Below are 26,703 nucleotides of genomic sequence, written 5' to 3' on the forward strand. Positions count from 1 at the left end.
ACCTCCTTCAGACTATTGAGTTCCAATCCGATCTCCAACTCACTGTACTTATCTCCTTGGAACACTATTCGACCTCCGATGGAGTTGCGAAGTGATACTGTTTTGTCTCCACAGTTAATCACCGCTCCATTTTCTGTCAACCAATCCATCCCTAGAATGACTGATATGTCCTTCATGGGTATGATGAATAGGTCCGCGAAATACACACAGTCACATATGGTTAGGACTTGTGCTTCTTTCACGTGGGTTACTAAGATCGTTCCCCCCGCGGATAGAACAATTATAGGAGTTTCTAACTTAGAACATCTAAGCCCGAATTTTTCCACAAACTCCAATGCAAGAAATGATGTGGTTGCTCCAGTATCAAATAATACTTTGCCAGGATGAGTAAGAATGCTTAGCGTACCTAAGACTGTTTGATCTGACTCATCCGCTTGTTCCAAAGATGTGCAGTTCAGCTTTCCATAAGGCTTTCCCCTCTTGTTGTTGTTGTTGTTGTAGTTGTGGTTGCTGCTGTTGTTGTTGTTGCGGTTATTGTTGTTGTTGTTGTTGTTTCCACCTCGTCCTCCAGAGCTCTGTCCGCTCCAAGACGCCTTGTTTGGACAATCCGGCTTGATGTGTCCTTCCTTCCCACAACCATAACAGATGATTCTGGGTTTCTGACAATCCTTCTGCAAATGACCTCTCAGGCCACAGTTGTTGCAGATGATCTGGTTGATTGGATTGTGACTCTGACCTCCCCGGTTGTATTGATTACCAGTAGTAGGTCGATATCGGGGTTTGAAACTCCGATCAGGTGTTGGTTTACTGATTGGGTACTTCATTGGCTCGATGCCCTCTTGCTCCTGTCCTCTTGGACTTGCCGGTAATCATCCTCGAAAGTGATTGCCGAGTCAATCAGTTCCTGGAATTCGGCAGTCCGTGCCAACCTCAGTTGCATCTTCATGTATGGATTCATGCCTTTCATGAACCGCTTCTTCCTCTTCTCCTCTGTATCTACATCCTCAGGTGCATACCTGGATAGCCTATTGAAATCCCGAACATACTGCATGGTGGGTGCAGTATTCTGTCGTAGTTCGTCAAACTCCCTCTTCTTCAGCTCCACCACGCTGTCAGGAACATGAGCCTCCCGGAACTTCTTCTTGAACTCCTCCCAGGTGAACACCTTATCAGGAGGGTGTACTGCTACAAGATTCTCCCACCATGACGCTGCTGGTCCTGACAACAGATAAGTTGTGTATCTAATATTCTCCTCATCGTTGCAACCAACGGTCTTCAGCTTCCGTTCCGTATCCATAAGCCAATCTTCAGCGTCCATTAGTTCTGGAGCTGATGTAAACGGTAGTGGTCTTGCATTTTGGAAGTCCGATAGAGTTACTCCCTTGCCTTCATTACCCCTATCATTGATGACGTGGGTAAAGAAATCTTGCATGTTCTTGCTCTGGCTTTCCTGGTAACACCTCATATCTTCCTCCATTGCTCTCATATACTGTTGGAAGTCTGGGTGCATCATTGGGTGTGGTGGTGGTGGTGGTGCATTCTCTGCTCTAGCTGCTGCATCTGCCTCCTCTTTTTCTCTTGCTTCCTGCTCTCTGCGAGCCTCTTCGGTTTCTACTAACGCCATTTCCCCTAGTCCTGTAACAAAGAGCGATTACTCATAATTACACCATGCAAATGCTTTCTGAGCTCAACTCAATGCCCAGAACTAGTCACACAATGAAATCAAGAAGCAAATACAAAACAAACATTTATTATGCATATACTTTGTATAATACATAACACACTCACAAACTTATATTACATGTGGTATATATAAACCACTTATTTGGCTCAAAGCCCAAGCCAACGGAAATTTAAAATACGTTCTATTACAATACCACCTAGATTACTTTATTCTTCCTCGGAGCTCTACTCCTCGTCATCATAACTCGCCTCCGCGTACATCCCTGGGGTCCATCCGGTACAGCGGTTTGTCTTCCGAACACCGTCCGGAATGAAGATCCTTCCCGTAGGTATGTAGTCTGAATCGGACGAAGTGCCGAGACAGAGATCTGTCATGCCAAAGTAACTGGATAAAGACTCATATGTATCCCCAGTGGGATACAGCTCACCTTCTTCTGCCATCCATAGAGGATTCCTATTCACTTGACCCCTCATCTTCTTCTTCTTCTTTTTCTTGGTTCCAGAACTCTCGCCTACGACGTACTGGGATGTTTTGGGTAATCCCATCTCCAAATCTAAAGAAATGCAGTTGGTATCTTTCTCTTCCTGCCCAAAGCTTTGGTTAACATTCTGGTTAACCACGCCTCCTTCATCCTCTGACTCACAAGTGATGGGTTCTCCTTCATCTCCAAATGGTTCCCCGAAACGCCAACCAGTCGAATTCTCGATTGGTGACTCCGAGCAGTTTAGGTTCCTGGAATCATCTCCCCCATATCCAGACTCATATGATGCTGACACATGTGGATAATGTGGGACAAAGTTGGGTGTGAGTGGGTCTTTATGGGACAACTGGTCACTCAAATCTACATAGCTGTCTAGGCTAAAGAAAGGTGTAGTATGTTGTGGTTGTGCCCTCAAATCACTCATCCGAGTTTGGACTTTATCAGGGTCCGTGAACTCAGCTAGCATGTGGTCAATCTCACCTCTCATCTTCATGTGTAAAAGGTACATCGTGGTCAATAAAGACTTACAGCTATCCATGTGTTGTGCTGCAGCTTCAGGACTTGTGCGTGCTAACACCAAATGATTCAGAGTGGGATCCTCATCTTCCTCGGCATGAGGTATATGAGAAAACTCTGAACATAGCAGTTCTACTGACTTGTGCTGCCTTATCTCAAGGATTGCCTTGAATAGGCTCATGTGGTAGGCTGTGGTGATAGTTTTGGCTTCTCCGTATGGCATTACACGACTCATCAGCAGTTTTGTCGGTAGTTGGACCGATACTCTGCACTTGGCTAGGATTTCCCCATCATAGTAGGTATACTTGATAACAGGTATCCGTGGATCACAATGAAGTTCCTTTAGCATCCCACACAGGAGAGCTGTTATTGGTCCATCATAATCACCGAGCCATCCCTCAACCTTCCTCAAAGTCCTCTTAGGAAAAGTGTTCGCCATTATGGCTGTATACAAAAGCAGAATATTAGTAGTGATAATGCATCATAATAGCCATAATAAAGAATTATCGCACTAAAATATATGGTTTTGCTATTCTCAAGTGAATAATCACCATATTTCTAGAGAATCCTTTACTATTTCTACTAGACTCCTACAGGTTTCTTCCCTATACTAGGTTTTTCCAACCTAAGGTCGCAACATTTGCTCGATACCACTGCGGTGACCCAAAGATACCACTGCATGTTGTAGTATACAAGTCGTTGATATGATCTTTGTGAAGGGACTTCTTCACAAATTGCCATATCCCTCAGAGTGGTACAACAGAAACATTGCAGGTCATAACACTCCATACATTATTACAAACATTGTTTTACAAGTTGATATTCTCACAGGTCCTATGAGAACATCCTAAGGTACTACTTAAGTACGATTACAACTTATAACAAATATAAAGAGAGCTCAACAACTTATTTAGGTAAGTTCTACGTTGCTCGGCTCTATGATGTTAGGGTATGTCACTACTCCTCCACCTCCATGTCATCTGGTCCGTAGACTATCCCATAGTCTACGCCTTCCACTCCGCCGGTAAGATCAGGTTCTTCGTAGACCAGCTCGTAACTTCCTTCTGGTGCTCCATCGTTGATGGCCTCCACTTCTGGATCACAGTCTAGCAAGGGTGTCGAAAGAAAGTGAGTACAGGGGTACTCAGCAAGTTCTAAAAGAGTAAAAAGGTGTTTGATGCACTAGCTACGACCATTGATCAGGAAATCGCAGGTCAATGCATGTTTTGAAATCATTTCTTCAAAAGGTTGCTTTTATTATGAAAACTATGCCCGTCAGTCTTCACAGGTTGACTAGAACTTCGTGGAGTTCCTTTCCTGCCGCGTTCGCAGTTCCCTTCCCGGAACAAGGAGTGACAGCCACAATTTGATACACTCTGCAGAGGTGCGTTACTTTTCCCACAAGAGATCTCACCCTTTTTGCCATCCGCAGGGACTTGCCCCCATTCACACTTCCTTTGGTGTGAGGCCAGGTATAAAGATCCAAGCCCACACCGCCTTCTCCGCGACTGCAAACCCACCCTTTTGTCCAACCTTACACCCCCAGTAGACTTCTCCCGATAATACGGCTTTACTCACGGTGTACTCCGGACAATCCTTCATAGATGGTAGAGCTTATCATCACTAATGGATGGGGATTTAAAAGGATATCCCAACCTATTGCGGAAGTGCCTCCAACACCCCACCGGCTCTACCAATCCGTTGGCGTGCAGAAGGGAAAAGATACGGCTGGCTTCCCCAGAGCCATTATAGATCTCATGGTCAACGCGATTTGTACGGCGCTAGAATCACTGGACGGCATTGGTGATTAATCCTAGGGTGATATAACCCATTGCAATGGAACCTCCACCATATCAACACATACCATGGTTCCATTGCCAGCCACATAGTCATATTCATAGTTGGAAAGTAACATTTCATTTGCGATGCAGGAATGATAAGTATATAGCTTTGCATTAAAGTAGTAGAAAATACTCAAGTTGACATGAGCAAGGGTGAACTTGCCTGTGGACTGCGAGATAGTGCAGTTCAATGCAGTTGATGGAACCTGGACCTCGGGTTCTGTAAGAAGCATCATTGTCCGGTAAGGACAATGTTATAAAATCCAAATAATGCAATCATGGATGTATTATTTTATGTTGGATCCCTTTACCCCGCTGAGTTATATCAATTTAGGGTTGCGTTTAAAATTTATGTCTTTGACAGTAACTTGCAATTGATTTAAAAGTATAAATCATTTTAATTCACACAAAGTACAACAATTCAAAGTAAAACTATTTTACTTGATGATTCCCTTAATCATTCCAAAAATAATTTGAAATTATAGAGTTACCTCTATAGTTTTTGGAATAAAAAGGAATATAGTATTCTTCTTGGAAAAATACCATTTTCCAATAGAAATGACTTGGAATAGTAGAATTTCATTTTGAAATGTTTGAAAATAAGTATTTGAACTTATTTGAGATTTTTCCTTGAATTTTAAATACAAGGAAATAATAGTTTAAAATTCCAAGTTATTATTTAAATTCTTAAAATTCATAATTTTGAATTTGTTTCATAAATTCCATTTCATATTTTATTCTTGTTAAGATTTATTTTTATTCATTAATCCAATTTTAATGGATTTTTAGAGTTGTATTTGATTTATTAAAAATTGGTAAAATTCTGGCCTTTTATTAATTGTCAAAAGACCAAAATAACCCTCTGGCCCCTATTGGGCCAGCCCAATAACCTAAGCCCATGGGACAGCCCACTAAGGCTATTCCCTTTTGGGTCGGTGGCGCCGAACGGCCCACGTCTCTCTCACTCACTCGGCCATTTCTCTCTCGTTCACCTCTAACCCTAATCTCCTGCGACGCCGTGGCGATGGCGTCGCCGCCATGGCCGCCGCCTCGCTCCGGCCAGCTCCGTGCTCCCCCGCCGTAGTCACCTACCAAACCAGAACCGCCGCGTGCAGATCTATCGATCTGTCTGCGTGGTTTTCCCCTTCTCTTCCTCTCCTGGCGAATCGCCTCCGTTCTGGATCTCGCGGAGAATCGCCTCGACCAACTCCGGCGAGCTCTCGTCCTCGCCGACGATGGGTGCGCTCCTGGGGTTGACCTGGCGCGGGTGCTGCTCGCAGTACTCGTGCCGTCGCCTCAGGTGCTCGCTACGGTGGTGTTGGGTTCGCCGGCGTAACGTCGGCGCCTACCCTGGACTTGCAGCTGTTAGGGCCGCGCGAGCACTGCCTCGCCATGCCCTAGCTTCTGCTTCCAGGCGCAAGTAAGTACTTCACCTCCTCCTTCTCTTCTGTGCGCCTCCCTTGCCACTGTTCTTCTTCCTCCTCATGCTCTGTTGCTCTCTGGTGGTCCTGTGATCACGCAGAGCTATGCCATAACTGCTCAATCTTCCTATGCTTCTATCTACTGCAAGCTCATGGCCAAATGACCAGTTGCTGGTACTGACCAATGTTGCTTTGCTTGCTATTCATGCTGTGCTTGCTTACCTTGCTGTTCCTAGCATGCCCTGTACTTGCCATGCTCTATTGTGCTTGCTCAAAAGCTTGCTATGCCATGCTATGCTTGATTATGGCTTGCTTGTGCTTACTGGTATATCATGCTTGCTTGTCTAGGTGTACTTGTGATGCATCAGTGACACTTGTGTGTGTGCCAGTGGTGCCTGTGATATGCTTCTGTGCTTCCTATGCAAGCTAGTGATCCATTGGATCATTCTTTGCTTGTTGGCTAACTTCCCTGTGTAGCTTGGCTTGATTTAATTGATCCATTTGATCAATTAATTGTCAGTGATGGCTTACTGATTAATTCTGTGGCTAAGTGATTCAATTTCCTTGTGATGCTGATGCTCAAGCATCACTATGCTGTTGCTTACTTGTGCTGTTGCTCATCCAAGCTACCTGGACTTGCTCCAGTGGCTATGATGTAGTGATTAAACTATGTTGCCTTATATTATGTTGCTGTCAGTATTAAGCATGGATCTGTGATAAATTCATGCTTGAATTAATTAAATTATGATGAACTGCTTATGCAGTAATGATTTAAATGACTTTGCTTGCAAATGATTTGACTATTCATGATTGTGTAGCAAGCAATTGAATCTGAATCCATTCCTGGATAATGATGTGCTATATTTGGCCTTCTTTTAATTGGTGCTAAGTGTGATGTGACCTCAGTAGCCTTGCTATTGATTGGTTGCTCACCTATTTAGTTGGATCTTGTGGCTACTCAACCTTTGCTTGCATATTTGGGAATCATACTTGATATGAATGCCAATATGCTTGCCTGATGAAATCTAGGGTTTACTGATGGTTCATAGCTTAGGATTTACTGTGTAGTCTTATTTAGCTGCTAATCCTTGCAATTCATCTACTGGTGCTATCTGTGCATCTGATCTGGCTATTGTGTGCATTTGTGCATGTGTGCTAGTTTCTGTGTACAAGATCTGTACCTAGATGCTTTTCTATTTTTAGTAGCTTTTTGACTGGCAGTAATCCTTGGTGAAAACCAAGTGATGATCTACCCACTTGAGCATCTGCTCAATCCCATGCTTATATCATGCATATATGATGGATCAGATCCATTGGATCTGTCCAGGAACTTGGTATACCTTGTTCCAGCTCCTAGTGTGAAATATTTGGTTGATGCAGACTTGGGGTTTTTGTGCACAGCCCTTCACCTCCAGTTTCTAGTTGAGCTTCTTAGGTCACCATGATTCCTGGTGGCTAAGTGGTTGTGTTGGTTTCTGTTCTTGAGTATGAACTGGATGAACTGGTGCTGGTTCTTGCTTCACCCTTACCTGGTGATTTGCATTTCTGGTCGACTGTCATGGTTCTAGGGTTTGTGTGCTATTTATATGGTCTCTACTTCTTCCCTGGCCATGACACACAAGCTTGGTTACTTTATGACTCACCCCTTGCATTGCCTTGCTGTTGCTTGCCTAGCAACAGCCTTCATATGGTGAAACTTGAGCCCACTGTGGCTTGCTCAGTGTTGGTCTGCCTATGTCTATCTTGTGCTATCCAGGAATTTGGACAAGCACAAGTGTGCTGTGACAGTTTGCACTGTCCAAACTGAATTTCCTGTGATTTTTGCTAACTGTCCAAACTGAACTTTGCTAATACTTACATCCTGTCTAGTATCTGTTCTTTGTTTTGTTTTGCAGGTTTGAATTATGCTATGGCCAGAAGATCATCCTCAAGACACTTAGTCTAGGTTTAGTTTAGAATAAACTTGTAATTTTCCTTTTCTTTTATTCTGATCATTATGTCTCAATTCTTGTATCAAGAATATTGTAAAGACTTTGTATTTGTGTTGTATATCAATAAAGCTCAAGTTTTGGTTTATGAGCTTTTGTATGATGTAATGTTTATATTCTTGATTAAATATTGTATTTGATATTCACTTTGAAATTCAAAGTGATTTGAATTTATATCTTGTGTTTGAATTCTAAATTCATTGTTTATATTGTGTGATGTTTATAGTTAAATGTTTAACACTTATCAAATGCAATCATTCCCCAAAGTAACAAGATACAAAAGAGATCATGTCGAAATTTTCCTAACTCACATTGCCTAACCCTAAGTGCAAAATGAGAGAGAACCTCGATCCCTCTTAGGTTTAGTTGCAATAAGGCGCGAAAATTTCCCCCGTTTTGCGATAAAATGCACATCCCATTTCTAAATCTACCCTTCGTTGTTCCTATGTTCTGGGTTATTACAAAAGCAATGTTCAAGAAATCATTAATCTTAACTTATCAGTCGACCTTAAAATGAAGAATAATCGCTTATCGGTCGATTAATTGATTTTATCGGGCAACCATTTATTGGCTTAATTTTTGTAAAATTCTAATTTTTTACACTAAATTTTCTATAATATGCTATGAAAAAAATAATATTTAAGCATTGCACATAAGTATTACCATGATTCCTTGCATTTGAATCAATAATAATGGAAAATTTGAGCTAATGCATAATTCTACAAAACCATATGATGAAAATATCGACTGTCATACCAAATGTCATTGAAATTTCACTGACAATCAGCCGAAATATCGTCCATGGGAGAGAAAATCGGGCGAAATATCGGCTCTGATGCAGAAAATCGGCTGAAATATCGGTGGAGCGATAAACTGGACGATTTGCCGAAATCTTATCAGCTACCACCCGATTCACGATAAATCGGCAGATAAATCGGTATATCGTCCGATTTTTAGAACAGTGCCAAAAAGGTTAGATCCAGTGTTTCAAAAATAAATATACAAAAAAACCCAAAAAGGTTAGATCTAGTATTGGAGGTAAGAAGATGTTGGTATGACGACCTTGAACATAGCCAAAGAACACCGCTATGACTGAAGTTCATACTATGTATTTACATCAACTATATTGAGTGGTATTATAACTTGTAAGGTCTTTACGCTTGGTGTGTTCATATATTTCAATTCTCAGACAAGAGGATGTACAATTTTCCAAATTGGGAATTATTTTTGCAATGCAGCTTGAGTCTAACACATGTCGATAATAAATTATAAATAAATGCATCCATTAAGACATGCAAGGTGAGTAGATGAATCATCATAAAATACAGTGTTTTATGAATCTTCGTGGTAAAATGTAAATTATCGTCATGCCATCGTGATATTTTTTCTGGAAGAAATAGGTCCCTCCAATTTCATTAAGGAAACCTAGCAGAGTTTTACAACTGTATTACATCACGTTGGTTTTTATGCATTGCGAACCAATCAATGTACATAAGATCAAGGTATGAAACAAATAGCACAAATTAAAAACTATTGCACAAACGCGAAGGCCCCAAACCTTACCCCTACCTGGTCTAACCAAAGACCAGATACAAACATTTTTAACAAACTCTATCCACCGTCTATTCTTTGAGATAGAGGAGCCGTGCCTTTCGAGGAATAGAATATGTCTTGGATCAACATCTTCATGAGCTCAATGCACCGAAGTAGCACCTTTTGCACTCTTGGTATCTGCAATTCAACCCGATAATTAATCCAATATCAAATCTGATACATCATATCAATGGGATCAGGCGGTAGAATGTTATCAAAACATGCCCTGGTCTTCCAAATAGACAGGAAAATGGATGCTAAAGAAAGCTTGACCGAGACTTTCCAAGGCCCTTGGAAATTGAGCATCCAAAACCCCGAATCATACATCGATCTAGGTTAGGTGAGCGTAAAGCGCATTCAAAACTGACAAAACATACTACCTTGGTGATATAATGCAAAATATCTCGATCTATGATCTCATGAATGGCACAAAACATACCGAGACTATATCTAACAATGGGGCCTTAAAAAAGAGGTGATCTATGCGAAAAGTCATATTGGATCCTGGGCACCAGTGCTCTTGCCAGATTAAAAAATTCAAAAATTATATTTATATGTTTAAAAAAATTATGTAACAAAATTCTAAAAGTACCTAATGATGTACCCCACTAACCTACAAAATCTCAATTTCAAATGTTTTGTTTTTTGACCTATACGAAAATGACAAAATGTGTTTTCTTTTTGTAGATTTGAATCACTATAGTCAGATCTATGCATTTGTTATTTTTGTGCAGCCTAAAATACACATTATTTTCAGTTGAAAATTTACACGATTGTGGGATACAATACCGGCTACATCATGATTTATTTTCAGATTTGTATGAAGCTTAGAAATATAATTTTTAATTTATTTTTTGAAGTGAGATCACTGGTGCTCATGTGCACCAAATCTCTGTCCTGATCTATGGGACAGTGTTTGTGACCAAATACGAAAAAATAGCAAATAAATTTAAAAAATTCTGAAATTTTTCTACAATGAACATGGACATGTCGACAATACATTGTAGAAATATCTCCACTAAGCTACACAAGGCGAGTAGATGAATCATCATACAATACAGTGTTTGTGATATAATGCAATCGTCGTCATGCCCTCGTGATACAACGACAATTAAAACTTTTGATCGTGTCCAGTGCCCCAGTGGGCTCCCGACTCGCGCGCACGACGGGTCACGCGGTACCGACACCGTCAACGTGCCTCGCCCGACGACTCCACCGTGTGCCGCTCTCCCCGCCGGCACCGCAACAAAAGCCGTCACAGAGAACACGTGCGCCGCTTCCTAGGAAACTTCCGCATCGGGTTCACTTCACACATTGACCCGACCTGATCTGTTCTCCAATTTCCGATTTGCGAGATTTCGCTTTAATTTCCTCTGCATTCTTAGCGTCAGAGCCAGGCGATCCCAAACTTGCTCAACAGTACCGAGAACCCACCGTACATGGTCTCTCCATCTCCTCCTCGCCGCCGCGTTCGTTCCACCATGGCGTGCGGCGAGCAGTGGCCTTCGCTGCCCGCCGACCTCCTGCTCACCGTCTTCGCGCTGCTCCCCTCCGACGCCGACCGCGTCCGCTTCCGCGCCGTCTGCGCGCGCTGGGCCGCCGCGGCGGCCACCTGGCGCCCGCGCCCGTGGCTCGTGGGCTCCCGCACCGACCGCTCCGGCCAGGGCGCCGCCATGTCCTCCTTCTGGCTCTCCCAGGCCGGCGGCCTCGTCCCGTTCGCCGCCGCCGCCGTGCCGCCCGGCCTCGAGTACCTCTCCGCCTCCCACGGCTACCTCGCGCTCTCCGACCCCGCCGCCGCGCCCAAGGCCGTCACGCTCCTCAACCCCGCCACCGGCCGCCGCGTCCCGCTCCCGCCCATCGCCTTCTTCAAGCGCTGGCACGACGTCGCCACCCTCGTCCTCTCCGCCGACCCCGCCGCGGGCGCCGCCTGGGCCGCGCTCGCCGCCGGCTTCCCCACCAACTGCCTCGCCTACTACAGCTCCGCCGCCCCCGGGGCCTGGACGCCCCTCCGCTTCAGCGCCGCCGGGTACGCCGGCGTCGAGCACCACGCGGGCCGCTTCTACGTCGCCTTCAGGAACCGGATCTGCGTCCTCCACGACCCCGGCTGCGGCGCGCCCCCCGCCGTAATCCCTCTCGAGCACGCCGACCCCGACGCCACCGCCGGCAGATCTGACGACGAGGATGGCCCGGGAGACGGGAGGCGCGTCGCCGTCGACACGCACCTGGTGGAGTGCGGCGGCGACCTGCTGCACGTGTCGGTGCGGGACGAGGCGGGGTACAGCTCGGACGACGACGTGGCCGTCGACGGCGACGGGAGCAGCACCGACAGCGCCGGCGGGAAGCGCGTGGTCGAGCTGCACAGGGTGGAGCTGGTCGGGGACGCCGCGGTGCGGCTGGTGCCGGTGGAGGGCCTCGGCCGGCACGCGCTGTTCCTGGGCCGGAACCGCGCGTTCGCGCTCTCCAAGGCGGAGTTCCCGGCGTGCCGCGTCAACTGCGTCTACCTCCTGGACAGGCAGGGCCACCCCGACGGGGTCGTCAGGGTGCTGGACATGGACAGCCAGTGGGCGCGCCGCGAGGAGACCATCTACCCCGACGACGGCCGCCGAGGGTCCCCGTCGGCAGGATGGGCGCGCCGTGGTTGGTTCCTCCCAAGCTATTAGGGGCTCGTTTCAGCTTTTTTATGCATTCAAGATCTCGAAATGTTTCCCGTGTTTTTTTGTGAGGATTATTATGCTCCTTAAGCATATCGTTATCACATGGATCTCTTGACTAAATCATTACAAAAACAAATCAAGTTTAATGTTTTTCCATGAAATCGTTGCAACGAAATTGTTTTTTGTTTTTGTTTGGCCTTGTTCGGTTTCACAAATTCCTGAGGGGGTTGACATGGTTTTAGCCTTGATGGGAGTTAAATTCCATACAACTTGAGAAGTGTATTAACCAAACAAACCTTAGAGAGGCTCCCAATCATCTTCTCTTTAGGCTATGACCGAACTTCCATCCTCCAAAATATTGGTTAGAGAGGCTCCCAATGCTGCCGAGCTCCAAGGGACTAAGGGCATCTCCAATGGGGTGAAGTATTTCAGACACTCAAATTGTTCGCGCGAACGGACGCGAAAATGACCGCGAGGCGCGAAATATTCGTTTGCGTTGGGGGCAACCCTCAGCGGTCCGACGTGACATGCAACTGTTTTGTTTTCCTGCTCCTTCTTTTCATTTTTGTTGAAGGACTCCCCAATTTATATGAATGAGCAAGTTTAAATGCGAAAACAAGTAGTACTGAATGATGTCATGTTGCTGCCATAAACAGTTTACCGGATAGATTACTTGAATCGAAAAAGTTCAAACATATTTAACATACAAATAAGAACAAATTTAAAAACATACATATTTAACATACAAATAAGAACAAATTTAAAAACAAATAAACTATAAACTAATTCTTGGCCATCTTGTTAGAAGGCCCTGCCTCGTCGTCCTCACTCATGCGCATCTTGCTTATCACCTCCTCGTCGGAAGAGGAACTGGCGGACGACGCGTTCGTGGAGGAGTTGGAGTCGGACGATGTGTCGTCTTCGTCGCCGTCGTCGGTGAACGGACGATGACGCGCCGCCCGCGCCTGCGCCCTTGCCCGGGCCCTGGCCTCCTTCCTTGCTGCCGCCTTGTCGTCCGCCGCCTCCTGCGCCTCCAGCCGACCGAACCTGGCGTCTAAGTCCTCCTCCTCCTCCTACTCCTCCTCCTCCTCGTCGTCCTCGCCGTCGCTGCCAGCGGCGCCTCCGTCTTCCTCCTGGCCGTCGCTGGCATCGGCGCCTCCGTCCTCCTCCTCCTCACTCGGCGTGGAGGCAGGGTTGCTGGGCGTGGAGCCCGGATGGCGTCGCAGGGTTTCCCACCAATGCCGCCATCCCGTCGGCTTGCCCTTGCTCTCCGAGTCCGACAGTAGGGTGTAGTTGCTCATGGCGTCTGGCTAGCCGGTGTTGGAGAAGAAGAAGAAGAAACGAAGAGGTCTGCGGTTGCTCTTCCGCGGCGGTTCGGCGCTCCATTCCGGCAGTTGGCGGGTTGATCGGCGCGGTTGCCACTCCGGCGGTTGATATTGGCGCGCTTGCTGTGCTTTAATTCGAGTCTGGTCAAACCAGGGTCGCTGCCAGGCGGGTCCGTGGGGGAAGCGAGCGGACGCTAGGCGCGACCGCGGAGACGCAAACATGCCGCATATTTGCGCTGCGTTTGCGTCGCGGCGGACGCCCCGGATACGATGCGTCGCCCCGCTGGAGCAGGGTGCAAACTCATTTCCGGTCCGCGCGGACGCAAACGGTCGCACATCATCCTTTTACGTCGCCCCATTGGAGATGCCCTAACGGGAATGGGTCCACGATCACAGGATCTGGTGGTAGTGAGCCCATCGGGGGAGGTCTATACTACTATATAAAATATTGGTTAGTGCTGAAAATTAGGATTTTAAAAAAATAAGCTGATAAATGGCAGATCGATAAGATCGATTAATCAATCGATAAATGATTAATCTCCATTTTAAGACCGATAATAAGTTGACGAATAACGATTTCTTAAACATTGATTCAATCAAAGTCCACCGTATCCAAATATTTTTTTCTAAACCAATTGAAAATTTTGTGCCAGATTTCATTTACGTTTTCATATCAAATTATCTAGTAAAGTGAAAAGTTAGACGGTGCTCGTCTAAACTATCTTATATATAACAAGGAATTTTTCACACTTGTTCGAGTTATTGAAGTTTGACAACACTATTTTTTGCCAAAAGAGTTCATTATTTATTCGAACTATGAATCATTGGAGTATTTGAAAAGCCAAACAAATTTAAACAAAAGACACGCTAAATGAGTCGAATTCATTGAATCTTTCCCCTATGTAATAAAATACAAGAAGGGAAAGGATAATGTTCGTTGCGGATGCATGCTCTTTCCACGAAAACAACCTTTTGCTGACATGTTTGGATTTTCATCTCTTAGGTCTTGATGAGATCAACAAGCTTTACCCCTTTTACCTCAAAAAAAAACAAGCTTTACCCTTCCGATAATTTCTTTGGCCCAATTTCTGTCAAGTGTTCAACACAAAAGGGCATCGACGACTTCTATTTGCACAATGGGTTTTTGTTCAAGGGCAACGAAATATGCATTCATGTATCTTCGCTTCTCCTTGTGTTACTATGAGAATCTTATGGTGGAGGACTAATGGGACACTTCAGGCGAGAGAAGACCTACACCATGTTTTTCACCTATTAATATTGGCCAAGAATGTACCGTGGCGTGGAACGGCATTATCGTCGGTGCACAACATGCTTACAAGCTAAGTCCACTTCCAACCCCTATGGTATGTACACACCACTACCAATTCCATATGCACATTGGTCCGATATAAGCATGAATTTTGTGTTAGGTATCCCATGTACTAGACATGGTCATGATTCTATTTTTGTTGTGGTTGACTGTTTCTCTAAGATGGTTCACTTTATTTCATGCTCTAAATCGATGATGCTTCACACATTGCTACGTTGATTTTAGGGAAATTGCGAGACTCCATGATGTACCAAGAAGCATTGTCTCGGATCGAGACACCTTTGGACGACCCTCATAGCCAAGTTTGGTGTGAAGCTCTTATTTTCATCATCATCACACCCACAAACGGATGGATAAAGGGAGGTGATACGTCTCCAACGTATCTATAATTTCTTATGTTCCATGGTAGTTTTATGCCAATAGCTACATGTTTTATATGCACTTTATATCATATTATGGCATTTATTTGACTAACCTATTAACAAGATGACACAGTGTCAGTTTCTGTTTATTATGTCTGTTTATTGTAGAAAAGGCCCAAAAACCAAAGTGCTCGGAAAAATCCAGAAAAATTACAGAAATTCTATTTCGCCAGAAGACCCACGGAGCCAGAAGGGCCAGGCCAGAGGAGGCCCACGGCCTCCTCCCCATCCACTGGCGCGACCAGGAGGGGGGCGGCGCCGCCCTATGGGGTGGGCCCCTCGGGCACCCCCTCGCGCCACCCTTTCGCCTATATTAAGCTCCTGCCCTGAAAACCCTAAGGAGATCGACGATTTCTCGAGAAGAGTTCCGTAGCTCCGCCGCCACCAAAAACCCTAATTTTTTTTTGAAGTAATGAGAAGAGTTCCGTAGCTCCGCCGCCATCAAAAACCCTAATTCGGGGGGACAGAAGTCTCTGTTTTGGCACCCTGCCGGGACGGAGAATTGCCCCCGGAGCCATCTCCATCGACTCCATCGCCATCTTCATCGCTGTTGTTGTCTCCCATGATGATGAGGGAGTAGTTCTCCCCCGAGGCTAAGGACTCTACCGGTAGCTATGTAGTTCATCTCTCTCTCCCATGGTGCTCCCAGGGTTGGGAGCGCCTCTGGTGCATTTGCATGTCGTTTTTGCTGGTCCCGCTGGAGATAGATATTGGTTGCACGTATCTTTTGGTTAGGCTCTCTACCTTGAAAGAAAACTTGCACACGAGGTTGACCCGGTCGGCCTGGAACCGACTTGCCGCCACCGCCTACCTCCTCCACCTCGCCCGTCCTCACTCCTCCCCTCCCCCACGCATCTCAAAAAGATCAACACCCCACGCACTCCCGAGAGTTCGCCTGCTCCTCCCTCAACCCCAGTCGGCGAGCTCGGCAGAGTGGCCATGGATGTCGCGGGCGCCACGTCCTTTCTCTCCAGGTTGTCCTCGACCTGATCTCCTGAACGATCGCCCCGAGCTGTTGTTGGTCGCCTTCCCGATCTGTTCTGCTTCAACTCTAGGTTGGACTGGTATGGTCTCCACTATTTTCTCTCCTTCCCCATCTTTGCTATTTTTTGGTAATTACGATGGGCAAGCAGGAATAAGGTGTCAATGATTGGATATATGGACCTGAACTATTATTTTGGATGGAAACTGGCATTTTTTTGTCCAGGGTTTGGGTTCATATTTGTGACATTGAAGCATCACGGGAATAATTAATTTTATCTGATTTGATTGGAAGTATATTTACTGCTTTACCTGAATCTTTTGCTCACTAATCGATTATTTTCATTTGCAGCGAGTACAAAATACCGCGAGGTTGGTTATTATTTTCATGTGCAACCTCAATCAGCAGTTTAGGGATCTCATTAGTTGTTGTGGAAATATTCATCTAGGAAATGAATTATCATGCCTTTTCCCTTATGTGAGTACCAAATTTAGATTAGTTGGATGCCTGGGGTTTCCTCTAGAGCTGCCTAGGGGTGCGGATTGAGGTTGGCTGGAAGCGTTTTAGGTTCTTGCTGGGGCATGCTCAATGTGTTGGGTGCTCTAATGGGTATGAGGCCATCAATGTGTTTGTTTGGGGCTGATTTGGATGGGTTCTGCAGGTGGGCGTGGTTGCGGTATCTTCTTTTAGGGATTTGGGCAGAATGGAGAAGGAACCGCATCCGCCTGTGGCTTGATGGTGTTCTTCAGGGATTGTGCCGCTGTTGTTGTTTTGGGGTCGAGTAGATTCGATTTGGGAAGTGCTTCCTTAATGAGTGTGATAAGTTTGACTTCCACCTAGGGTTGGACTGGTTCATTCTCTATTGGCATTTGCATATTGTTGGCGTATGTGCTGCTGATGAAATCACAGGGTAATGAAAAAATAGCCCGAGAAATCAAAGAGCCCCATTAAACAGCACAGGCACATCTGCTGATGTCTGGTCCATGGATAAACAGTCCACTATGTGTAGCATGAAGAATTTATCAGAGGGTAATGAAAAACTAACCCGAGAAATCAAAGAGTCCCATTAAACACCACCTGTTTGTTGTTCGAGTTTATCCACGACTGGCTTTGTCAATCATCATATCACAGACCTGAAGGATTGCTGCACAACTAGATTCAGGTATGCTGCATCCAAGTAAATCCACCTTGGATTAACTTCAACGTATCATCCTGAATAGCAAGTGCTCTATCAAGAAGGCATGCACACCCATCAGGCCACAACTGTCGCAGAGCGAAAGCATTCATCTGTTGTAATTTTGTCCAGTCTGCTCTATCAAGAAGGCATTCAGGCCCATCAGGCCACAACTGTCCCAAAGCGAAAGAATTCATCTGTTGTAATTTTGTCCAGTCCTTGCCCAATTTCAATACCTCCGACCTCAATCACAATGGAACCTGCCATTGAGCATGGAAGCTCTTCCGGGAGCTGGCCATGTGCTACCTTGAAAATGAGGGGCACACATGAGATTCCCTGTTTTAGCCACTCGTTGCAATTCTTAAACTACTTGACTTGATGAATTTGGCTAAATGCGGGTAGCTCGATGTTGATACTAATCTATCAAAATTAAAATGTAGCGCTTATGTAGAAGATCACCCTGTGCTTTATTGATAGAACAACAACAGACTATCATAGGTGATAGGTGTGATTTTTTTTAGCCTGGCAGTATTAGCTTTGAGTGAGAGTGCTGAAGGTTGAAGCGATAGATCAGAAGAGCCTGATGTATGGCCTAAGAGTATATGTGAAAATTCGCTTTAGTTGTAATCAGAGAACGATGATTGTGCTACAATTTATTGTTGTTTGTAATCATTAGAACTGGTCATTTGTTGTTTCGTTGTGGATTTTCTATAGGCTACAACGAAACTTTTGTTGGCTACCTAGATGATTTCAGAGGGCACATTGATACTCCACACATGTTTTGTTATGGTCGGTTTGACCTATACACGCAGGAAGCCCACTAGTGGCTAGTTATGGGCTTAGCCCAAGTAAATTAGGGGCTTAGCCCAAGTAAATTAGGGTTTAGAGGAGACCGTCCTCCTATATAAACACCTATATCATTACTGTCTCGTCTCCTGAAGGGAGACGGGAGACCCTGCGCCCCGCCGCACCAACCCTAGCCGCCGCCTCCTTCCTCCGCGACGGCGCCCAGCCGCCGGCGCCGAGCTCTCCAGCCTCTCCGCCCTCACTTCCACCCTTACAACCTCCGCCCTAGATCCGGTAGAACCCTAGCCTCTACCATTTTCTACTCTTAGGCAGCATCTCTGCCTTTTCAGTTGGCTTCTTGCTTGCTTAGTTCAATATGGCAACAAGAATATGTAAGGTTATCTTTTTGTCTACATCCTTCACTACATCTGGAAAGAATGCACCCAAAAAGGCACGTGTGACCACACTTTTTCACGTTTTGATTTATCTACTGTATGTATGTACTATAAACCTAATGAATTATCTCATGTTTACATTTCTCAAGGTGCTAGCCTGAAATGCAAGAAACAATTACTTCACATTTTCTTCTGATTTTGCATTTACAAATTAGCTTATCGTATATTCCTAGGCGTCCTTAAATAACAAATTGCCATGTCATATTTTTTTTCCTGAATTTCCAGCTTAAGATGTGGACACTTAAGTCAACGTTGGAAATCCAGAAAGAACTCGGTAAGAATTTATTTATCTACCTATATCAACTCTACATTTCTTTTCAGAAAATGAACTCAGATAAATTATCAGTTTTTCTTGAACTTGCAGTTTTAAATATGAAGCTTACATTGCTAAGAACGCTCAGTTGGCCAACTTGAACTGCCTTAGACTATACGCTCTACATTCAAGTTTAAAGCAAAATAAGGGGAACCGATAGTAAATTATAAATTCAGTTAATAATCAGGATCATAAAATCTAATGCCAGATCACCATCAAGGATTATGATACATATATGTTTTGGCTGTTCATTTAAAGTTTGCATTACAGAGGTGGAAAAGGAGGAAATAAAGTTGATTATGAAGAATCACCAGGAGCTACAAGTGTTCTTGACTAACCATAATTATTCTATTAATATCTTCTTTCAGTCATATATTTATCTGTAAAAAAAAGGCACGCAAGTGCACAGAAAACACCAAAAGTTACTGATGTTGTGTGAAGACAAAGATATTGCAATTTTAAAGGATTTGTGATAGAAGGCATGTACATGTTTGGTGAAATGCTTAGATATCTTCCCTGTTTAACTTTTCCTGTAATTTTAAATTTCATTCAGTAAACATCCCCATTCTTCACTATGTTTTACCTTGTTTTTTCATATTGCATTTTTTGCTTCTTTAGTTTTAACCTTCTCTGTTTTGCTTTTTCTTTCTGCGGTCAGTGTGTAGACTATACCAATTTTTTTCTTTTGCAGGGAGATATCAAAGGGTTTCAACAACATTGTCTTTGGAAAGGTAGTATTTTCCCTTGTTCGTGTGTAAACATCTTCGAGTACAACAAGTATCTATTTTTTCTTCTGCAATGAGCTATCAATGAGTAAGCACTAACGCCGATCAAACACGTGGACATTAGTGATTACTCATTTTCATCATAAACAAGTCTTTCATACATGTTTTAACTCATGTAACTTTTTTCTGGCTCAATCACTTTGAGTTGTGGATGACAATTTTCAAATTGCTATTGATTTTATGCATCGACATAACTTCAATTACAAATTTTCCCCTGAGTAAAGGAAAAAAAAATAGCAAGGGCAAAAAAACGCGCGCAGCAAAGTGCGCGAGGTCCTTCTAGTCTAGTTGAATATGTAGATGTTACTCTTGTCTATTATGCACTCTAGAGGTTACTTTAATATGAACTCCGGAGTCACTCTCCACGGTGTGATGGTGACAGTGTGCGCATCGTGTGTGATTCCTTTATGACGTTGTGGAGCTTGTTTACTCCGGCTTGAGGTGTGCTTTTGCAGCCCTACACAATGAATGGTGTTTGTTATCCAACAAGAGAGTGTTTGAGAGTAGCATTTATTTATTCAATTATGTGATTATTGTTGAGAGTGTCCACTAGTGAAAGTATGATCCCTAGGCCTTGTTTCTAAGCATTGAAACACCGTTTCCAACAAGTTCTGCTACATGTTCGCTTGCTGCCATTTTTATTTCAGATTGCAATTGCTACTTATAATCATCCATATTACTTGTATTTCACTATCTCTTCGCCGAACTAGTGCATCTATACATCTGACAAGTGTATTAGGATTGTTGGGGACACAAGAGACTTCTTGTATCTTAATTGCAGGGTTGCTTGAGAGGGATATCTTTGACCTCTACCTCCCTGAGTTCGATAAACCTTGGGTGATTCACTTAAAGGAAACTTGCTGTTGTTCTACGAACCTCTGCTCTTGGAGGCCCCACACTGTCTACAGGAATAGAAGCGTGCGTAGACATCAAGCTATTTTCTGGCGCCGTTGCCGGCTGATACGTTTCCAACGTATCTATAATTTCTTATGTTCCATGCTTGTTTTATGACAATACCTACATGTTTTATTCACACTTTATAATGTTTTTATGCATTTTCCGGGACTAACCTATTAACAAGATGCCGCAGTGCCAGTTCCTCTTGTTGTCCATAGCAGTTGCTAGATGGTTGTCTTCTCCTCTTGTGCTATCATGTTTAGATCTTGTGAGCTGTCTATCATGATCAAGATCATCTATTTGTAATGCTACATGTTGTGTTTGTTGGGATCCGATGAATATGGAATACTATGTCAAGTTGATTATTGATCTATCATATATGTGTTGTTTATGATCTTGCAGGCTCTCCGTTGCTAGTAGAGGCTCTGGCCAAGTTGATACTTGTAACTCTAAGAGGGAGTATTTATGCTCGATAGTGGGTTCATGTCTCCATTGAATCTGGGGGAGTGACAGCAACCCCTAAGGTTGTGGATGTGCTGTTGCCACTAGGGATAAAACATCAATGCTTTGTCTAAGAATATTTGTATTGTTTGCATTACGCACAGTACTTAATGCAATTGTCTGTTGTTTGCAACTTAATACTGGAAGGGGTGCGGATGCTAACCCAAAGGTGGACTTTTTAGGCATAGATGCATGCTGGATGGCGGTCTATGTTCTTTGTCGTAATGCCCTAAGTAAATCTCATAGTAGTCATCGTGATATATATGTGCATTGTTATGCCCTCTCTATTTGTCAATTGCCCAACTATAATTTGTTCACCCAACATGCTATTTATCTTATTGGAGAGACACCACTAGTGAACTGTGGACCCCGGTCCATTCTTTTACATCTGAAATACAACCTACTGCAATCATTGTTCTCTTTTGTTTACTGCAAGCAAACATCATCTTCCACACCATACGTTTAATCCTTTGTTTTCAGCAAGCCGGTGAGATTGACAACCTCACTGTTAAGTTGGGGCAAAGTAGTTTGATTGTGTTGTGCAGGTTCCACGTTGGCGCCGGAATCCCTGGTGTTGCGCCGCACTACACTCCTTCACCAACAACCTTCACGTGGCCTTCATCTCCTACTGGTTCGATAACCTTGGTTTCTTTCTGAGGGAAAACTCGCTGCTGTACACATCATACCTTCCTCTAGGGGTTCCCAACGGACGTGTGCTTTACCGTCACAAGCAGCTACTTTTCTGGCGCCGTTGCCGAGGACCTAAAGAAAAGTTACACCAGAGAGATTGCTTACTCCCACAGCAACAAGCTAATTTTCTGGCGCCGTTGCCGAGGAGATCAAGACACGCTGCAAGGGAGTCTCTCACACCCAATCTCTTTACTTTGTTTATTGTGTTGCTTTATTTATTTTCTGTCTTGTTTGCTTTCTTTATATCAAAAACACAAAAAATTAGTTACTTGCATTTAATTTATTTTGTTATCATGTCTAGTCCTGTACTTGTTACTCTGTCACCTGAGGAATTGATCTTTACTTTTAAAAAAGGGGATGAGGAGAGTTTTAAAGAAGCTTGGTCTAGAATTTTTGATTCTTATGGGACAGGACAAATCACACTTGGAAGATCCCTGCTGCTCTTAGGAGCAACCATAGATGTGGGAAAAGGTACTCTAAATTTTACGTCTACACCCGGATGCGGTCATGTATTCCCTAGACCAAAGAGTAAGAATAAGAGTAAGAAGGGTAGGCGTAAAGCCCCTGGTAATAATGTTAATGCTTCTTCTCTTGATGTTACTTGATTTACACTTTCTGCGCAGCTGAAAGGCGTTAAAGAAAAGCGCTTATGGGAGACAACCCATTATTTTATTTCTGCAATTTTTGTTTTATATTTGAGTCAAGGTGCTTGTTACTACTGTAGCAATACCTTTGTATCTTTATTTTATTGCATTGTTATGCCAAGTAAAGTCTTTGATAGAAAGTTGATACTAGATTTGGATTTATGCGCAGAAATAGATTTTTAGCTGTCACAAATTTGAGTTGATCTCTCTGTAGGAAACTCGTAAAATCCTGAAAAAATTCATGCGTGATCCTCAGATATGTACTCAACTTTCGTTCAACTGGAGCTTTTCCATCTGAGCATGTTAAGTGCCTCGAAAAAATCGTCTTTACGGACTGTTCTATTTTGACAGATTCTGCCTTTTATTTCGCATTGCCTCTTTTACTGTGTTGAGTGGATTTCTTTGCTCCATTAAATTTCAGTAGCCTTGGGTAATATCCAGAAGTGTTGGGAATGATTGTGCCTTGCTGAACATGTGAATTTTTGATTATGCACTAACCCTCTAATGAGAATGCTTTGAGTTTGGTGTGAAGGAAGTTTTCAAGGATCAAGAGAGGAGGATGATATGATACGATCAAGAAGAGTGAAAAGTCTAAGCTTGGGGACGCCCCCGTGGTTCATCCCTGCATATTTCAAGAATACTCAAGCGTCTAAGCTTGGGGATGCCCAAGGCATCCCCTTCTTCATCAACAACTTATCAGGTCACCTCTAGTGAAACTATATTTTAATTCCGTCACATCTTATGTGCTTTACTTGGAGCGTCTGTGTGCTTTTATTTTTGTTTGTGTTTGAATAAAATTGGATCCTAAACATGCTTGTGTTGGAGAGAGACACGCTCCGCTTTTTCATTTGAACACTTGTGTTCTTAGTGTTATTTTTCATGTTCATAGCGAAAGCTGAAAGCCGCAGCACTTATTGTTATTTGGTTGGAAACAGAAAATGCTTCATGTGGTAATAATTTGATACTTGGCAATTGTTTTGAGCTCTCAAGTAGATCATGTTTAAGCTCTTGCATCATGTAGTTTAAATCTATTAGTGGAGAACTACCGTAGAGCTTGTTGAAATTTGGTTTGCATGATTGGTCTCTCTAAGGTCTAGATATTTTCTGGTAAAAGTGTTTGAACAACAAGGAAGACAGTGTAGAGTCTTATAATGCTTGCAATATGTTCTTATGTAAGTTTTAATGTACCGGTTTATACTTGTGTTTGCTTCAAACAACCTTGCTAGCCAAAGCCTTGTACTGAGAGGGAATGCTTCGCGTGCATCCAAAACCTTGAGCCAAAACCTATGCCATTTGTGTCCACCATAACTACCTACTATGTGGTATTTTTCTGCCATTCCAAGTAAATTGCTTGTGTGCTACCTTTAAAACCTTTCAAAAATCCATTCTTTGTTTTTGCAATACAAATCTAATGGGAAAGTAGCCTAAAAAACTATTGTGGTAAGGAATATGTCGCTTATGTATCTTAGTTCTTATAAGTTGCTTGTTGAGCGGTAACCATGTTGTCTGGGGACGCCATCAACCTGTCACACCTTTGTTGAATATCATGTGAGTTGCTATGCATGTTCGTCTTGTCTGAAGTAAGGGAGATTTTCCATGAGTTAAATGGTTTGAGTATGCATATTGTTAGAGAAGAACATTGGGTCGCCAACCAAAGCCATGTATCATGGTGGAAGTTTCAGCTTGGACATTAATCCTCAAATCTCTTATGAGAATATTATCTGTTGTTGAATGCTTAAAGCATAAAAGAGGAGTCCATTATCTGTTTTCTATGTTGTCCCGGTATGGATGTCCTCAAGTTGAGATCTATCAAAATCGAGAAATCAAATGCGATTTATCTCCTTGGACCTTTGTACAGGTGGCATAGAGGTACCCCTTTGTGACACTTGGTTGAAACATATGTAATGCAATGATAATCCATGGAAGTCCGAGCTAATTACGACAAGGTGCGGGCACTATTAGTATTCGATGCATGAGGCTTGCCACTTATAGGAGGTTTTATACATAACACATATGAATTATTACTACCGTTGACACAATTGTTTCCATGTTTTCAAAATAAAAAGCTCTAGCACATGAGTAATCCCTGCTTCCCTCTGCGAAGGGCCTTTCTTTTACTTTATGTTGAGTCAGTTTACCTACTTCTTTCTATCTTAGAAGCAAACACTTGTGTCAACTGTGTGCACTGATTCTTGCATGTTTATTTATTGCACTTATTATATTACTTTGCGTTGACAATTATCCATGAGATATGCAAGCAATTACTGAAACTTAAATCTTCTTTTGTGTTGCTTCAAAGCCTCTTATTAAGAATCTATTGCTTTATGAGTTAACTCTTATGCAAGACTTTTTGATGCTTGTCTTGAAAGTACTATTCATGAAAAGTTTTTGCTATATGATTCAGTTGTTTAGTCATTATCTTTTTGTTAGCAAACTATAGACCATTGCTTTGGGTCACTTCATTCATCTCATATGCTTTACAAATAGTGTTGATCAAGATTATGTTGGTAGCATGTCACTTCAGAAATTATTCTTTTTATCGTTTACCTACTCGAGGGCGAGTAGGAACAAAGCTTGGGGATGCTTGATACGTCTCCAACGTATCTATAATTTCTTATGTTCCATGCTTGTTTTATGACAATACCTACATGTTTTATTCACACTTTATAATCTTTTTATGCATTTTCCGGGACTAACCTATTAACAAGATGACGCAGTGCCAGTTCCTGTTTTCTGCTGTTTTTGATTTCAGAAAAGTTAGTTTACGGATATTCTCGGAATTGGACGAAACAAAAGCTCACGGCCTTATTTTTCACGGAATGTTCCAGAAATCCGAAGGAGAGACGAAGAGGAGCCACGAGGCGGCCACACCATAGGGGGGGCGCGGCCCCACCCCTGGCCGCGCCGCCATATGGGGTGGGCCCCTCGGGCGTCCCCTGACTCTGCCCCTTCGCCTATATAATCTTCCCGACGCGAAAACCCTAGCACCGAGAGCCAGAATACCAGAACAGTTCCAGAGACGCCGCCGCCGTCAACCCTAACTCGGGGGGTTCAGGAGATCGCCTCTGGCACCCTGCCGGAGAGGGGAATCATCACCGGAGGGCTCTACATCACCATGCCCGCCTCCGGACTGATGCGTGAGTAGTTCATCCTTGGACTACGGGTCCATAGCAGTAGCTAGATGGTTGTCTTCTCCTCTTGTGCTATCATGTTTAGATCTTGTGAGCTGCCTATCATGATCAAGATCATCTATTTGTAATGCTACATGTTGTGTTTGTTGGGATCCGATGAATATGGAATACTATGTCAAGTTGATTATTGATCTATCATATATGTGTTGTTTATGATCTTGCATGCTCTCCGTTGCTAGTAGAGGCTCTGGCCAAGTTGATACTTGTAACTCCAAGAGGGAGTATTTATGCTCGATAGTGGGTTCATATCTCCATTGAATCTGGGGGAGTGACAGCAACCCCTAAGGTTGTGGATGTGCTGTTGCCACTAGGGATAAAACATCAATGCTTTGTCTAAGGATATTTGTATTGTTTACATTACGCACAGTACTTAATGCAATTGTCTGTTGTTTGCAACTTAATACTAGAAGGGGTGCGGATGCTAACCCAAAGGTGGACTTTTTAGGCATAGATGCATGCTGGATGGCGGTCTATGTTCTTTGTCGTAATGTCCTAAGTAAATCTCATAGTAGTCATCGTGATATGTATGTGCATTGTTATGCCCTCTCTATTTGTCAATTGCCCAACTGTAATTTGTTCACCCAACATGCTATTTATCTTATTGGAGAGACACCACTAGTGAACTGTGGACCCCGGTCCATTCTTTTACATCTGAAATACAACCTACTGCAATCATTGTTCTCTTTTGTTTACTGCAACCAAACATCATCTTCCACACCATACGTTTAATCCTTTGTTTTCAGCAAGCCGGTGAGATTGACAACCTCACTGTTAAGTTGGGGCAAAGTACTTTGATTGTGTTGTGCAGGTTCCACGTTGGCGCCGGAATCCCTGGTGTTGCGCCGCACTACACTCCTTCACCAACAACCTTCACGTGGCCTTCATCTCCTACTGGTTCGATAACCTTGGTTTCTTTCTGAGGGAAAACTCGCTGTTGTACGCATCATACCTTCCTCTTAGGGTTCCCAACGGACGTGTGCTTTACCGTCACAAGCACCGGGGAGGTAAGGTAAAAGGTATTCACATCCTC

General features: G+C 43.7%; 1 protein-coding gene and 1 long non-coding RNA gene across 2 annotated transcripts; both read left to right on the forward strand.

Annotated features, from left to right (window-relative positions):
- Nucleotides 1-10,848: 10,848 nt before the first annotated feature.
- LOC127306510 (uncharacterized) lies at nucleotides 10,849-12,339 on the forward strand. The gene has a single exon (XM_051337156.2). The coding sequence runs from the start codon at nucleotides 10,964-10,966 to the stop codon at nucleotides 12,182-12,184; it is 1,221 nt and encodes a 406-aa protein (XP_051193116.1). The 5' UTR covers nucleotides 10,849-10,963; the 3' UTR covers nucleotides 12,185-12,339.
- Nucleotides 12,340-16,072: 3,733 nt separating this feature from the next.
- On the forward strand, nucleotides 16,073-19,986 carry LOC139830549 (uncharacterized). The gene is made up of 3 exons (XR_011742996.1): nucleotides 16,073-16,319; nucleotides 18,878-18,926; nucleotides 19,657-19,986. It is a non-coding gene; the product is annotated as an uncharacterized lncRNA (long non-coding RNA).
- The last annotated feature ends 6,717 nt before the right edge of the window (nucleotides 19,987-26,703 follow it).

Source organism: Lolium perenne, chromosome 1 (genome assembly GCF_019359855.2).
Source record: "Lolium perenne isolate Kyuss_39 chromosome 1, Kyuss_2.0, whole genome shotgun sequence".
Lineage (NCBI taxonomy): Eukaryota > Viridiplantae > Streptophyta > Magnoliopsida > Poales > Poaceae > Lolium > Lolium perenne.